Source organism: Bos indicus, chromosome 2 (assembly GCF_029378745.1).
Source record: "Bos indicus isolate NIAB-ARS_2022 breed Sahiwal x Tharparkar chromosome 2, NIAB-ARS_B.indTharparkar_mat_pri_1.0, whole genome shotgun sequence".
NCBI classification, from domain to species: domain Eukaryota; kingdom Metazoa; phylum Chordata; class Mammalia; order Artiodactyla; family Bovidae; genus Bos; species Bos indicus.
In genome coordinates, this window is record NC_091761.1 from 33,999,861 (window position 1) to 34,016,484 (window position 16,624).

Below are 16,624 nucleotides of genomic sequence, written 5' to 3' on the forward strand. Positions count from 1 at the left end.
AGTCATACTTACTTCATTCTTTTATGTGCAATACAATTGAATTATGTGATTTCATTAACAAGTACAGCTGATGTACACGTGTTTCGGAACTTACACAGCTGGTTTGAAACTCAGTTTGTAGAAGTAGGAATGTACGAGAACACAACAATATGGAACATTTGGAGTGCTGGGTAACAAGACTAAACACATTTTACAGAAGGGGAATCTACTAGATAGAGGAAGAGAACTTCTGCTATTTTGAGAACTTCTGCTATTTTGAAAAAAGTTATAAAATCGCCAATAGAGCCATCACTTTCCCTAGAAAACAACTGAATTGTTGTCTAGTTTTACTCTTTCTGGGAAACAAAGACCCTAACCAGTACAAAAAGAAAATAGCATTTATGCTACGTTGCTCTTCTTTGTTGCTTATCGATAAAACTGATGAATGAATGGAAAACATTTTGTACTTCACCATACTAGTAGCAACTTCAGAAATCCACTCTGATGAACAGCTATGGCAAGTCACAAGGGTTGAAGGAATCCTGGACTAAGGTTAGAGTCTTAATTCTTCCACAAATAAAATCCCTTAATGCACTTTTGTTGTTGTTGTTTACGCACTTAGTCATGTTCGACTCTTTTTGACCCCATGGACTGTAGCCGGCCAGGCTCCTCGGTCACTGGGATTTCCTAGACAAGAATACTGGGTTGGGTTGCCATTTCCTCTCCAGGGGATCTTCCCAATTCAGGGATTAAACCTGCATCTCCTGCATTGGCAGGTGAATTCTTTACCACGAAACCACCAGGGAAACCCTTAATACACTTATTCTTTAGTTTTCGTGTGAAAAAATGGGGAAATCACCCTTCTACATTCCTTATATAAAGCTGATAAATCAAAACATGATTGTAACATATTACACATGAGAAAATTTTCTGAAACATAAAACTAGATTCAAGTTCAATATGGTATATCAAATGTGAAGTGGTACTTAAATCACTTTTTCATTATATGGCAGACTGCACCTCCCTTTTCCTTAATTTGTAGGCAAACTCAGCTCATCTAAAATCAGTCCATTTATAAAAAAGTATTTATGAGGTATTCCTTCATCCCTTCCTTCACTCCCTCTCTCAAATAATTGGGAGGTTGAGGGGAAGGTCCTGAAATTGCTTTTCAGGATGCAGATCCCTTCTGTTGCCTTTAGAAACTTTAGTGAGTTCCAGGGTTTCCCCCGAGACCTTATTTCAAAAATCCTAGTGTACCCTCTTAAGTCAGGCCTTTGCTGATTTAGCAGAAGGGCTCCAGAGTTGGAGTAGCAAGAATAAGTATGTAAAAGCAGTAAATCCCCTCTGCCTACACATCATCGCTCGTGCTGCAGCCCATCCTAGGCCCTGACTTAACTGGGATCAGGTTAAAGTTTTAGTGTCCTTCTGAAAGCAAAGGAACATATCATAAGTAAGCTGTTAACTGGGGACGGGAACTGCAGGACAAGGAAGGGACAAGGGAAAGATACAGGAGGGAGGACTCTGTTTTCATTTTTCAGAGAAAATTTACTTGTAGCACAACTGATTCAGGATTTATGACACTGTTTTCCATGTCTATGTGCAGCAGCATTTTGATCTGCTCATGTTTTTTGCCTAAATGATGTAACCATATGATATATGTTGAAAAGTTGCATGCAGAAAATTAATTTTCGCAAGACTTATAAAAGCCCTTAGTCATGGATTCTACAATGCCCTGCTTTGCCAGCAATCTTGCCACGTGTGATAGTGCTATGCATTAAAACAATTCTTTCTTCTCATTAGCCACATGAAAGTAAAACAAGCAAGTAGATGAAAAAGCAGTTTGAGATCTCAGACTAAGACTATATATATTTGTATGTTTAAAACTACTAAAAGAATGTACCTGACTTGATCAGTGGATAAACATGTAATCACCAAGGAAAGATGAAAGATGTATTCTCCCTATTCCTTAATGATAAACCATAATCATAGAAATAATATAATCTGGGATGACCTCAAAATTATGAAATCCATTAAGGAACAACATTATCTTCTAGAAACAGTGAAAAGTGAGGGTTAGTATTTTTTAAAGATGTTATCAAATCTAGAATGTCCACATAGTATGTAATAATCATATTAGAATTTTTAAAAAGCTATAAAATATTAAGGCTGTGATTTAGGGCAGACTTTTAAGATTTGTTTTATTTCTTGCACAATTCATTTGATAATCATACTTGAGTTTTAATGTTTTGTTAGTGAGTGTTAATTTATGTTTTGATTAATACTAGTTTGTCAAGATTTAAGTATATTTAAGGACCCAAGGAAATTTCCTACTGTTAGTTATCACAGTTACCAAAGTTGTTTCTGTGATTAATTTGCTGTTTAGGGGAACCATTTGCCACATTCAGACTGTCTTTCTCCATGTGCCCTCTGCAGGCTGCCTTTAGGAATGGCCCTCTCTGAAGCTCTGCTAAGTGAAACAAACCAAAAGCCATTTATTACAGCATAGGTCAGCTTTCCAATGCTATCTAAATAAGGGACCTCTATTAGATAATATTTTTTTTTTCAAAATAAAATACAAGAGTTCAAAACACTATGAAAGGAGAGTTTTGGTTTTGTTTATTTTTTTGGTAAAAATTCAATTGTTGACATTCTTCCAACAGAACTTAGTATACACAGCGCAAAAAGAGTGTTTTGCATTGCAAGCTAAGAAACAGTGAACACTGAATCTTGTATCTTAAATCTGAGGAAGGAATAATAGAGTTTGATAGATGGTTAATATGGAATAGTTATTTCCATTTTTGCTGTCTCCATTTGTCATTTCTTCAGTCTGACTGTGATTTAATACTTCTATCTTGTTTTGTGGTTGTCGGGTGGTTTTGTTTGAATGTCCCTAAAATTTTATTTCTCTAGTACTAAGTTATGGGATTGATTTAACAGTCACAGAAAGCACTTCTTACTCACTTAAGAGAACAAATGTCTCATTTATCTTATATAATCTGAGAGTTTCATAGAGTTTTATCTACCTACATTCAAGTAAAAGGAAGTTAATTTTGCATTTATAAAATATTCAAATGACTTTATATCATAATTAAGATATGAAACTTTTATCAGCCTTGAAAAAAATGTTCTGGAACTTTCAGGAACTTTTTAACTCACCTTAAATTAGCTATTACCTTGATAGTTCCTTTGAACAGCCATTAGTATTGTAAACTTGCATTATAAAAGTCTAATTTGGCATGAAAATGTGGGAAATTCTGAGTAACCTTATATATATATTTTTTTTTCCTAATCAGGGCATTTAGAGGCTTAAGGACCAGGGATATTTTAAGAATGTTTTATTCATTGTTATGCTCTCATGCCTAGTATAGTGCCTGGCATACAGTAGATACTTAATAAATATTTGTTAAAAGAATGAAGACTTCTTTTCCAAGCTGCAGGCCATGAAACTGAGCAATGGCCTTAGTCTGACATCAGGCCAACTCAGTAAAACAATAGCTTCATCTGCACAGCAAAAGATGCTGTGTCCCCTCGTAGCAGCTCCAGAGCCTGACAAACAAGAAGCTCGTGTCGAGTGTAGCAGCATGACTGCAATAATCATTAAACCAACCTGTGTCCCGGTTTGTACTTATGTATTTGAAACAGATTCTCTTTTAGCCAGGCTAAAGAGTAAATAAAATGCTAAGGCTTTTATCTGCTCAGGCTCAATAAAATGCCACTATTCGAAAGCTAAATGAGGAAGTTCCAAGTCAGGTAGTTTAGCAGAGGAACCACCTGACCAGAAAAGGAAATCAGTTGGAAGCAAGAAAGGCAACATGGCTGGGACAATGGAAGGGGTGCCTTGGATAACTATCCACTTAAACCCTACCCTTTCTTCCCACCCTTTCACTGTGCCTCTACCTCTGTTTCAATACAGCTCCCTCTCTTATAACTCCCATTGTAAAATCCCTTTACTTAGGCATAACCCAGATTCCAATGCTGCTAATTTACTTAGGACTTCCAAATCTCTGGGCTAAGAAGAGATTCAATGAATAAATCTTAGTCTATTGAGTTCTATGTAATTGACTTAAGAAAATTAAGGAAGTCAGTTAAGGGCTAACATCATAGGAGGATTCCTTAATCTAGACAAGTCCTTCATGCCAAGATCTGCGAATCTTACCCCCACTACATACAAACAAAGGCCTCTCCACAGAATTCTATAGTACTTCCTTTGTTATTGTTTAGTCACTAAGTCATGTCCAATTTTTTTTGTGATGGACTGTAGCCATGAACTGTAGCCCACCAGGCTCCTGTGACCCTAGGATTTTCCAGGCAACAATACTGGAGTGGGTTGCCATTTCCTCCTTCAGGCAACCTTCCCAATCCAGGTATCAAACAAACCTCTGTCTCCTGCATCTCCTGCATTGGCAGGTGGATTCTTTAGGCCACTGAGCTGCCAGGGAAGCCCCATGGTACCTCCTACTAGAGTTATTTTCTCCAGTGATTGTCACTGCTATTAGGATTAGTGTTAGGAGCTGACAACACATGAGAAAGACACTTGATAAGAGAAAGATATTGAAAAACTTTCCCAAGTGCCCTTAAGGCTTCATGGGTGACTCCAAGAACACTGGAATTCCAAAAACATCTTTCTAAATTGATTTAGTAACTGACTACTTTCAAAAAGGATTTAAGACAACTCACAGTGAAAACCTGAGTGCAAAATTACAAGCCAAAATATTTAACACAAGTCATAAAGAGGAAACAGAAGTCAGAGAGATGAAAGGAAAAATAATCAAAACTCTCCTGAGGCAATGGAACACAAAATTTAGTGGTGAATTTCTTAGTCACCAAATGAGACCAACAAAAATACATTGGGCACTGTATCTCTCAATTTCTAGCAAAGAGAATGTAACAATTTCTCTTTAGAAGAAATTGTTAGTTCTTTACGAACAATAAATATGTGTGAAAAAAAAACCCACAGGAAAAGCCAGAAGTAAACTTTCTATTGAATGTCTACAATGCACGGGATGATTTATACTCATTATCACATTTAATTGTGGGCACAACCCTGTGAGGTAGATATTATTTTTACAGTAAAGGAAAATGAATCTCAAGAAAAGTTAATTGACTTGATAAGTCACAGCTAGTAAGGGATGGAACTAAAACTTCAACTCATGCCTATCTGACTCCATAGCTCATATCACACCCAGTAAGTGTATAACCCCTACCTCGATCTCATCTGCATCTCCAGCTCAAAGCACGCATACACACACACACACACACACACACACACATGAACACACAAATACACACACATGCATGCATGCACAATTTCTTATTCTGTAGCCAAGTTATACTCAGAAAATATACTTTAGAAACCTCAGGAAAAATACAAAGCTACAGCTGTAAGTTCAACATCCTCGTTCTGACTACTATAATGTTAGCAGTATCTCCACTGGTGGCGGTCAGTGGCTTCAGTTGTGTCCAACTCTGCAACCCATGGACTGTAGCCTACCAGACACCTCTGTCTATGGGATTCCCCAGGCAAGAATACTGGAGTGGGTTGCCATTTCCTTCTCCAGGGAGTCTCCCTGACCCAGGGATTAAACCCACATCTCCAGAGTCTCCTGCATTGCAGGCAGATTCTTCACCACTAAGCCACAGGGGAAGCCCAGTATCTCCACAGTTTGTGTGAAATATAAAATGCCTTTTTGTACCATATTATAGATAAATCCTAAGAGAAAAACAGCCATATCCAATTTGTTTCTTGGAATAATGTTCCTTATGTTTTTATTTGTATAAGGATACCTGAGAGTTATGCTGAGATCACAACAGTGGGCTTCAGCCAGGAAAAGTAAATCATATGCAAAGACACCAGTGAACTGGAGTCTGTTCCTACCAGAGCAGAAGACAGTATCCAAACCTGCTTATCTTCAGTCTAACATCACTTGCCAAAGCCAATGTGATTAGTTTAGACTGGCAGAAGGATCAGCAAACTAGAGGACTGCTTCCATGAGAGGAGCTGTGTTGCTTGTAATCCCGATAAAGAGTAAGAAAAAGATCTCCAACCCCAAAGGCAGAAATGGACAGAGCTGTCATTCTGGAGAGATCTCTGGTCTAAGTAGGAAATGAGACAGGAGTCCAGTCATGGAGGTGAAGCCTGAAGGTTACAGTTAAGGGGAGAGAGAGAGCTCATTCTTTGGGTCTGAGCTAGGTCCTACAGAAACTTCGGGATAAAAGTCTGAGTTTATGCAGCTGTGTGGAGCTGGGTAAGCAGTGTCTTACAATTGGCACACAATATATTGGTAACTTATGACAAATTCGAGTATTGCAAAGGCTCTTATTCTCTGTCAAAGAAACACAGATGGATAAAGTGACTTGCACAAGCATCAACCTGTGGCAGATTCATGACCAGAACACATAGTATGTGGCTTTTCTTCTAAAACACTCCTGAGCTATTTCTGTGAGTGACTCTACGATGAAGGAAGCAAGATGGGAAACAGTGGCTGTAGTGTGTCAGGTCTTTCAATGATTCCTTTATATCATGTCACAGCCAGTCTGACCAAATGCATCACACAGGAGTCCTGCAGATGCAGGATCCTTGTGGCTGCTTTCATATATATATATGTTCACTAAAATATGATTTAATTTGAAGGTCTTCTATGAGCACATGTATTAGAATTACATACACAAATAATTTATCATTACATTTAGCTATAGTGGACAGCAATAACAAGATTGACCCAAAAAGGTCAGAAATCCTAAAACTAATTTATCAAGCACTTATAATGCCTCCTCCCCCTACTCCAAAGAATATTTAAATGAATTTATTTTTACTGACAGAGGAAAGTCAACCTGAGAATTAAAATCTCTATATGCCACCCAAAATAGCTAAGAAACACACAGAGACACAAGAGTTGAGTACCTTTGACTCATTGTATATGGGACTTTTTTTTTTTTGAATAACATAAAATTTTATTCAGTTTAAAGTGAGTAGCACTTGTCACAAGTTATTGTTTAATCTTTTTTACAAATTTTTATTTAGTCACTGAATAGGTTGTGAAGACAGTAGAGCTGTTAGAAGCTTTATATATGCATCATAAATTCTGGCACAATTTCCATTTCTGAAAACTGAACTACACTTTTAAAGTACTTCTGCTGTTCTTCTTTCCTTTCTCTATTTTCAGTACTTATCAAAATATTTAGTGTAAAATAATGTGCTTATGAAATGTAAATACTCAAAGTATTGTTAGCTAAGAGCCCTCTCTGGTATATGACATTTACAAATACCATGGCTATTTCAGTATCATTATTTATATTAATTATAACTGAGATGTATACCAGAGATAGCAGTCCAAATTGACTTGAGATTCCTTCAGAAGATTGTCTTTCTAGTTGTACCACCTTTCATTAATTATGTCCTATTAATTGTCACATTGCATTATCTCTGTGCACAGTATGGTGCTACATAACATAATGCAGGCAATGAGAAGCAGCGTGGAATGTTGTAGGCATGGTATTTTAATGAGACAGCATTTGTGTTGAGTCTGTATGCCTGCAGTTAATTCAGAGAACACGTATTTGAGTTCAAATTCTGACATGTTTAGCAAACCAAATATGCATCAAGTTAGGTGAAGTAGAAGCATTGTAAGAACTCCTGTGTGACAATTACTACACCTGAAGTGCTGTGAACAAGAAGTGTACTTTATTTCAGGTGGAGATCCTCTGTGTGCTGGTAGTATGAAACTCTTTCTCTTTTTTTCTTCAGGTCCTAAAGGGTTTCCCAGAATGTTTACAAGCTGACATTTGTCTACATCTCAACCAGACTTTGCTGCAAAACTGCAAAGCCTTTCGGGGGGCAAGTAAAGGTTGCCTTAGAGCTTTGGCAATGAAGTTCAAGACCACCCATGCACCTCCAGGAGACACCCTGGTTCACTGTGGGGATGTCCTCACTGCGCTTTATTTCTTATCCAGAGGCTCCATTGAAATCCTCAAAGATGACATTGTGGTAGCTATTCTGGGTAAGTGTTTTAAAACTGGATGGTCACAAATTCAGCTTTTAGCCAGTGTCGTGCATGGTTTAAAATGACAGAAAACAGGACTTTCCATTTATTTATGAGTACTATTTAAGATTGATGAATAATTTTAAAGCTTTACTTAAAATTCAATTCAAATCAAATTAACCTTGCAGAAAATACATTTTCTTGACTCTCTCACTTGTTCTCTGGTGTGTAAATGCTTCCATTCTTGGCAGCCACTTAAGCCTTTGAGGCCAAATATATGAAAATGGCATTTTCCTTTTCATGTTACAGGATCGTGGATTCATGCTGAGTCCTTATCACCTTTAAATAAGATGTATGTGTAGTAAGCATACTTGCTAGCATGTGCCAATGCCTGTCATGAACTGGATTTGTATGTTGATGAATCCATCTATTTGCTGTACACTTTACTACTGTGTCCCATCAGACAGAATTATATGAGTCCCTACCTAGGTTATCAGTAATATAGCGCTATAAACAACACACAGGGATCAAGGTGTTGAGGAGATAAAAATTCATAAGTTAAACTGGTTTGGGTGCAAAAGACAGTCCATCTCTCCAATCTGCCTCTTCAAAAATAAATTTAGCCAGTGTGAACTGGTAGGATTTCTTTGGAATATTAGAACAATGGGCAAGCATGAGGGAGCAGAGAGAAATGAGATCAGTTTTTGTTCTCACCTATCCTTTAGCCAGTAAGTTTAAGGCTCTGTCTCCCTGGGAGCACCCACTCCCAATGTTTGGGAACATGTGCACTCATTTTTCCCCCATGGATTAAATCTGGTTCTATTTAAATAAAAAGTACATAATTCAATGATTTCCTTTTACTTGACTCTTGATATTAACATCCAAAGGATGAGGATATGGGCTGTTTTCTTCACTATTGTATAGAACCAGTGGGCATAACACAGACCCAATACATGAATGAAGATGTTTGAGAGATTTATATATCTTGATAATTATACTATGATGAGAAATTTTAAAAACATTTTTTCAAACTTGAACAGAGGTACAATTTGGTTTATAATCCAATAAGCAGACCAAGAATAAAAATATATTTTAAATCACTTAGCAGCTACAGAGTAAAGTGAGATTTTCACTTGATTTGGCCTTGACAGTTCTAGTCTGTTGCCAGGGAAGAAGCATGCATCACTGCATTCCTGATCTTCAAATCAGCCAGCCTTAACTTCTACAGGAAGGTAACAAGCTGTCTTGCTTTATAAAATAGTAATTTTAGAATGTAGTTAAGCTGTACATGGTGACTGGCTTACTCTTTGCTCACTTACAATCATGTAAAATACAAATACAAAGCTCATGCTGAATTTAGTTCAGAGCTTTTCTCTGATAATATCTGTACTAACATATCAAAACTATAAAGAATTTCAAGAGATTCTCCTTTCCTGTCTCCATTTCCATGTAAATCTTCACTTAAAAATCTCAGAAATTATGATTCCTCATTCAATTTTTTTAAAAGCTAAGTATTTATTTAAATGAAAGTTAAAATATTCTCTCCAACATCAATTTTTCTTATAAAGATATGGCATCTGATTTCTCCCCATTACATTCATGTTTAAAATAAGAACATCACAGAGTTTTTCTTTTACCTTGAATTTTTTTGTTTAAAAGTCTTTGGTAGTTTCCATAGTTGGGTATATATGAACTTGTTTACCAAAAAGATAAGTAACAGATCCTCTAAGATTTTTCTAAATCTGAAAAGTAGCTTTAGGATATATGTATATATGTAAGAAGGTACATTTTACAGTGCCATCTACTACCTTTAAAAGTTACATAATCAATACTCCATCAGTAGTTAATGCACATGTATTTCAAAAGTACAATTTTTAAGTATCTTGGCTTTCTGAAGAAAGATCTAAGTGGCTGTGACATTCAGGGAAAATAATGGGAAGAGATGAGATATATCAAGTGTGCAAAGATTTTAACTGGAGTCAGAATTAATGGGATGTAGTTATGGCTGCTCTCTCTCTACCTTTATTTCACCCAACTAAGAAGGTGACCTTGACTTAATCCGTTTACACTCTTTAATCCTCTTTCATTTTCATAACATTTGGATAATAATTAGTAATTTTTTCATTAGGTTATTTTGGGGATCAAGTGAGATAATGCGCCTAAGCATTTGATGCAGAGCCTGACACCTACTTAGTCTTCAATAAGCATTTGTTGTTACTGTCATTATCATCCTCATAGTTGAAGGAGACCTAGGAAAGAAGTGACATGTGGCTAGGCAGAGGGGATGGGAAAGGCCCATTAGAAACCAGACACTGAAATAACCCCAGGCTTGGCAAAAAAGCAGGAAGGACACACCTTTGGAATAAAGGCCATACAGTTTAAAAACATGACTGTATTTGTTGAGAAAATATAACTAGATGTATTATTAAGGGGAGTTCCAAAAGTAGTTACCAAAGGAAACCGGGTATATTCAAATTGTACCCCTAGTCCTCTAGGTTAAAAAAGATCTACCATAAACCCATGCTTGGCATCACCTCCTGAGACCATTCTGAGATAGAAACTTTGGGGCAGAATTAGACCACACTAGACTTGCCAAAAACATAGCAGACCAAAGCCATGTTTGCTGCATTCCAGATGCTTAGCCAAAGAATCAAAACTAGGAAATAATGGGGATTATACCAGGACCAGGGCTCTAAAAGGTGAAATTCTGGTCAGCAAACAAATACGACTGGGGCAGTCAGTACGTGGCTCTAGGGTTGTGCTGCCCAAGTGTCTGTTGGCCGTCAGGTCTCACATGTGAAATGTTTGGTTCAGGGATAGGTCAGTGGTCCCCTTCAAATTTTAGAAGTAAAACGTTAAGTTCAGATTTCTTTCATTTCTTTTTTTTTTTTTTCTTTTCTCCTTTTTGATCTTTTAGGAAAAAATGATATATTTGGAGAAATGGTCCACCTTTATGCCAAACCTGGAAAGTCTAACGCAGATGTAAGAGCACTCACATACTGTGACTTGCATAAGATTCAGAGAGAAGATTTGCTAGAGGTTTTGGACATGTATCCTGAGTTTTCCGATCACTTTCTTACAAATCTAGAGTTGACTTTCAACCTGAGGCACGAGAGTGCGAAGGTATATGTTACCTGCTCATTTTTGGACTCTGACGTTTTATTTTATCCTTTGATTGCCCAAGGACCTCTGAAAGATCAAGTGAAATAGTGTAAACAGTTAAACAATTGTGAATATTTGAAAGGAAAAGCCAACTTAATATTAGAATTTCTCAATTATAAAGAAGGAATTAGGTCTAATTGCCCTCAAGTATGTTGAATAACTTTAGTAGTTCAATTTGACCTTTTAGGAACTTTTAGGAGTTATGCTTGATCTATAATACCTTTTTTTTATATTTAATGTGACAGTTATTTGTTATAAATGGGTGATTCTAGGCTATTGAAAATCACCTAAAAAGAGTTTATCTTATACAGAGGTTAAAATATTCTCTCAGATACTATTTACACTGTATATTGGTTAGCAGTATCTTTTCAATAATCATGAAGAAGTTAAATTCTTAAAGTTTAGATACATATTTAACACAATTTCTAAATTGTAGAAGTATAAATTAATCAGGCCTATACCTAAGTCAAAATTATTGATGCAGAATGAATAACATATACTCTAGTAGAAATAGTATCTTAAATAATGTTACAAGTGATTTAACATAGGATCAATTTCCAGGGCTTAGCCTCTAAGGCCCTCACTCACCCTCCTCCACCAGGAAAGTGTGTCCTTATCACCCATGAGTATTCTAAGAATAGATTTTATGTTGCAGCCCACAATTTATTACTAGGTTATTCTCTATCTCTTCCCCCTCCCCACCAAATTCATAATCCTAACTCCAACTCTAAATACATTTTTTGCCAGAAACCAAATGTTTTGACACTTGCAAGTGTATTTTAATGTTAACTAATAAAGTCTCTGGAAAGTAAGATTCTCAAGTCAATAGGTAAAACACGGTAGATTTCATTTTCCCTGGAGTTATAGTCATTCCCAGGATTCTGTGAGAGAAGAGACTTAAAGAATTTAAGGTCACCAGAGTACTATTTGATAACCCGAAGCACCAGCTCAGAAAATTACTTTACAAAATGCTGAAAGTTGAAAAATCAGGTGGTAAGAGGTTCAAGTTACCAAGAGCGTATGCTTTTTATAATGATTTTAATTCAGAATTTTATCAAGTTGCAGTTTAATATCACTGACCTCATTTTTATTTTGCTTCAAAAAACAAGCATCTACCTCAGATAACTTCTTTGTAAAAATTTTAGGCAGCAACCAAATAAACAAAACAGAAGTTTCCATTTGTTTTATTTATTTGGAAACCTCCAGTTTTGTTTACAAGAGAGGAAGGAAGAATGGGGAACAAAACAGGGTTCAGAGCATAGTGTTTATTGAATTCGACCTTGTATTTATTATGAAATTTAACCTTGTAATCTTTACCATGTAATTTAAACATCATAGCTAATTATAATTAGTCTACACATTTTTTTCTGCAATGATACAGATTTTTCAATTTTTAAAATTATTGCTATTTTTATTTTAACTTTTCCAAGTTACATAAAATATATTACACAGGAAGGAATATATGTTGTCTGTAAGTATTGACATCATCCCGAAACATTTCTGATAAATAACTTCTACAACTATGATTTCCCTGGTTAAACTACTAGAATTATTCTGTCTATTTTATAATTTAGAGAAAATCATTAAGCAAATTGTTGTAGTTATTTGCCTGCAATCTATTAATTAAGTCTTAGTGGTTGAAATGATATGAAATAGTAGAGTTTACTGATGATACACTGTGTTCAAACTGAATAATCTTCCACTTTATCTTCACGTTCCATTAACAAAGGCTGATCTCTTACTACGATCACAGTCCGTGAATGATTCTGAAGCAGACCACTGTAAACTGCGAAGGAGATTGTCATTTGATAGTGAAGAAGACAAAGGTAATTCATTCTTTTCTAAAGTTCAAATATGGAGCATGTGAATATTAGTCCTGCTTATTTAAATGCTCATTGTACTTCTTATGTCAAGGGTAATTAATTAATTCAGATTTTAAGAAGGCAAATCCTTTGCTTTTTTCAGTAGTTAATGATGTGGTTTCTGATTGATAACTCTCAACAGTGTTTCTCAAGACCCGATCCTAGGCCCTTTTCTTCTCTTCTTATTCTATATCATACTCTTCCCCTAAGTAATTTCGTTTATACCCATAGTTTAATTATATTTTTTGCATGCATGTGTGTGCTAGGTCGATCCAGTTGTGTCTACCTCTTTGCGATCCTATGGACTGTAGGTTGCTCTGTCCATGGGATTCTCCAGACAAAAATACTGGAATGGACTGCCATGCCCTCCTCCAGGGATCGAACCCTCCTCCTTCCCAACCCAGGGATCGAACCTGCGTCTCCTGCATTGTCTCCTGCATTGGCAGGCAGGTTCTTTACCAATAGTGCCACCTAGGAAGCCCTATCCTATTTTCACGTAGGAGATGTGCATGAAAGTGAAAGTGCAAAAGTGTTAGGTCATTCAGTTATGTGTGACTCTTTGTGACTTCATGGACTGTAACCCACAAGGCTCCTCTGTCCATGGGATTCTTCAGACAAGAATACTGGAGTGGGAAGCTCTTCCCTTCTTCAGGGGATCTTCCTGACCCAGGGATCAAACCCGGGTCTCCTGCATTGCAGGCAGATTCTTTACTGTCTGAGCTACCACAGACGCTCTGGAGAAGTACATATTTACATCTCAATACCAGAATATCTAGGGACTCCCCTGATGGTACTAGTGGTAAAGAATCCACCTGCCAATGCAGGCAGACGTAAAAGATAAGTGTTCAATCCATGGGTTGGGAAGATGCCCTGGAAGAGGACATGACAACCCATTCCAGTATTCTTGTCTGGAGAATCCAATGGACAGAGGAGCCTGGCAGGCTGCAGTACATAGGGTTACATAGAGTCAGACACAACTGAAGCAACTTAGCATGCACATACCAGGACATCTGAACTTCAGCCTCCTATATCCAAATGCCTATTAAACCATCTATATGAAATTGCAACAGCAACTCAAACTCAGTACTTCTTAAATTGAAATCATTAGTTTCCCTGGAAACCTCTCTCTCCATCAGTTGCTATGTCTCTAAATGGCACCACCATTCAACACATTGCACAGACTGGATATTCTCTCTAGGAACCAATTTTCTCTCAACCTCTCCATCAGCCTTGGCAACAAGTCTTGTTATTAGTACCTCCAACACAGCCATTTACTCTTCAGACCAGGTCTTTTTTTGGTTCACTCTTCTCCATCTTCATAACCACAACTCTGGGTCAGTGAAACATATTTCAACTCACCTTGCCAACTTGCCCCTGTTTCATCTATTGTTCACACTGGACCACTGGTAATTCCTTTTTCTAAATCCAGTTTGTTTTATGCCAGCTATATATTTAAAGTCCTCTAAGGACTTCCCATTCCCTAAATTCTTCATAGGGTGAGTCTATGCCAACCTTTTGAGTCTTATCTCATACCATCCTTCCTTTACCAACTCCTCTCTTTTGCAACATTTATTCCAGTTGCACTTCCATATTATTTGCATCATTATTTAATCAGTGATGTCTGCCTGTAGAGCATAAACATGATGGGAAATATTTGGTCACCTAAAGCTTCAGTGCTTGCCTCAGCAGGTGTTCAACAAATATTTGTTGAAAGAATGAATGAATTCATGAACTAGCATTTCAGCATCTTCCATGTGATTCTTTTCCTCATTTTGCCTTTTTAATCAAAGTTCTTTTCTTTGTCCTCTTTCCTCTGAATTCTCTCCCAAGGGGAGCTCATCTCTCAGCTTTAACTTGCTCTATATTCCAAGTGAACTCAGCTGCCCTTTCTTCCATGTACATCACTTTTGTGTTTTTGATTATATCCTTTCCTTAGTCAGAATTTGCCTCCCTGTCCTCAAACACACATATGTGCACACATACAAGCAAAACTATACCACACCACTTTTTAATCAATTAAATTACTTTTTTTCAAGGTTAAACTTCAGTAATAATCAACATGAACTCTTTCTTGATTTTCTCAAAAATAACAGGTTTTCTTTTTTTATGAATTCCTAAGACACTTTCCTCTTGTTATCTTGTTATACAGATGGTTCTTGACTTATGATGGTTTAACTTGTGATTCTGTGACTTTACAGTAGTGCAAAACAATACACATTTAGTAGAAACTATATTTCAAATTTTGAATTTTGATCTTTCCCAGCTAGTGATATCCCATAATGTAATTTCTTGTGATGCTGGACAGTGGCAGCTCTCAGTCAGCCACGTGATCACAAGGGAAACAGCCCATATACTTACAACCATTTGTTTTTTACTTTCAATGCAGTATTCAATAAATTACATGAGATACTCAACAATTTATTGTAGAATAGGCTTTTGTTAAATGAGTTTGCCCAACATAGCATAATGTAAATGTTCTGAGCATGTTTAGATTAGGCTAAGCTATCGTGTTCAGTAGATTAAATGTATTTTCAACTTATGATTTTCAATTTACAGTGGGTTTATTGTACTGTAACCCCATAGTAACTCAAGGAAGATCTTTATTTTTACAATATGCCCTGTGCAGTGGTTATTGGTATATTTGTGTTTTTTTTTTTTTCTCTATCAAATAGTAGACTCCTTTAGCAAAGCATGGTGAATAAATATCTGTTGAATTGGGCTAATTGTTGAATCTTCTGGCTGATTGCAGAACAATAAACCACTCACAGCTAGGTGATAATTTATTTCTGCAATGTCCTTAATTATTCTCCTGGTGACTTTTTCTAAAACCAGAACCACAACAGCCAAGCTGTTCTATCGACTTAACCTAAATCCCTTATCCTGAAGTTAATCTCATGTTTTGATCTCACTAAAAATAAAATACTGCTTAACAATACTGTCTATATAATAATGTCACCCATACTGTTGAAGATTTATTAAATCTCCTTTCAATCTTGTTTAGTTTCCTCATTCTCAAGCTAAATAATCTAACATTTTTATCTCCAGATAAGGCCCTAAAAGCATGTCACAATTTATATTGTGCTAATGCTACTAGACATTTCTATTGATTCTGAAGACTTTTCCTTTAATCTCAGGCTTAGTCTCTAAGACCCGTTTTATATAAAATGATGATAAGGCATTTGCCTGCCTATAACTTTTTGAAGTTTACTGGTATAACAGTAAGTCAATATAAAAAAACAATTAAGTCCAGTCTAAACTGCAGCTCAGTTAGTAAAGAATCTGCCTGCAATGCAGAAGACCCAGGTTCAATTCCTGGGTCAGGAAGATCGCCTGGAGAAGGAAATGGCAACCCACTCCAGTATTCTTGCCTGGAAAATCCGATGAACAGAGGAGCCTTGCAGGCTACATGGGGTAGCCTTGCAGTACACGGGGTAGCAAGAGTCATACAGGACTTAGTGACCCAACCACCATCCAGAGCCTGAGAGCCTATTCTAGTCTTCAGGACTTCATGGTGCTATAGGGAAGTTTAAAATTTGCTGAAACCAATTTAGTCCCAATCACCCCAATCTAAAGATCTAAAGGGGCCATCCATTCTGTACTTCTTGATATAGAATCAATATCTGGGAGAGGGAAAAATGCATA

General features: G+C 36.7%; 1 protein-coding gene across 2 annotated transcripts in view; it reads left to right on the forward strand.

Annotated features, from left to right (window-relative positions):
• Positions 1–16,624, forward strand: part of KCNH7 (potassium voltage-gated channel subfamily H member 7) — a 535,441-nt gene that overhangs the window by 488,356 nt on the left and 30,461 nt on the right. For both annotated transcript variants that reach the window (XM_070804157.1, XM_019971802.2), the window contains 3 exons: positions 7,724–7,976; positions 10,876–11,081; positions 12,850–12,946. In XM_070804157.1, coding sequence (XP_070660258.1) covers positions 7,724–7,976; positions 10,876–11,081; positions 12,850–12,946 — 556 coding nt within the window. The remainder of the gene's footprint in view (positions 1–7,723; positions 7,977–10,875; positions 11,082–12,849; positions 12,947–16,624) is intronic.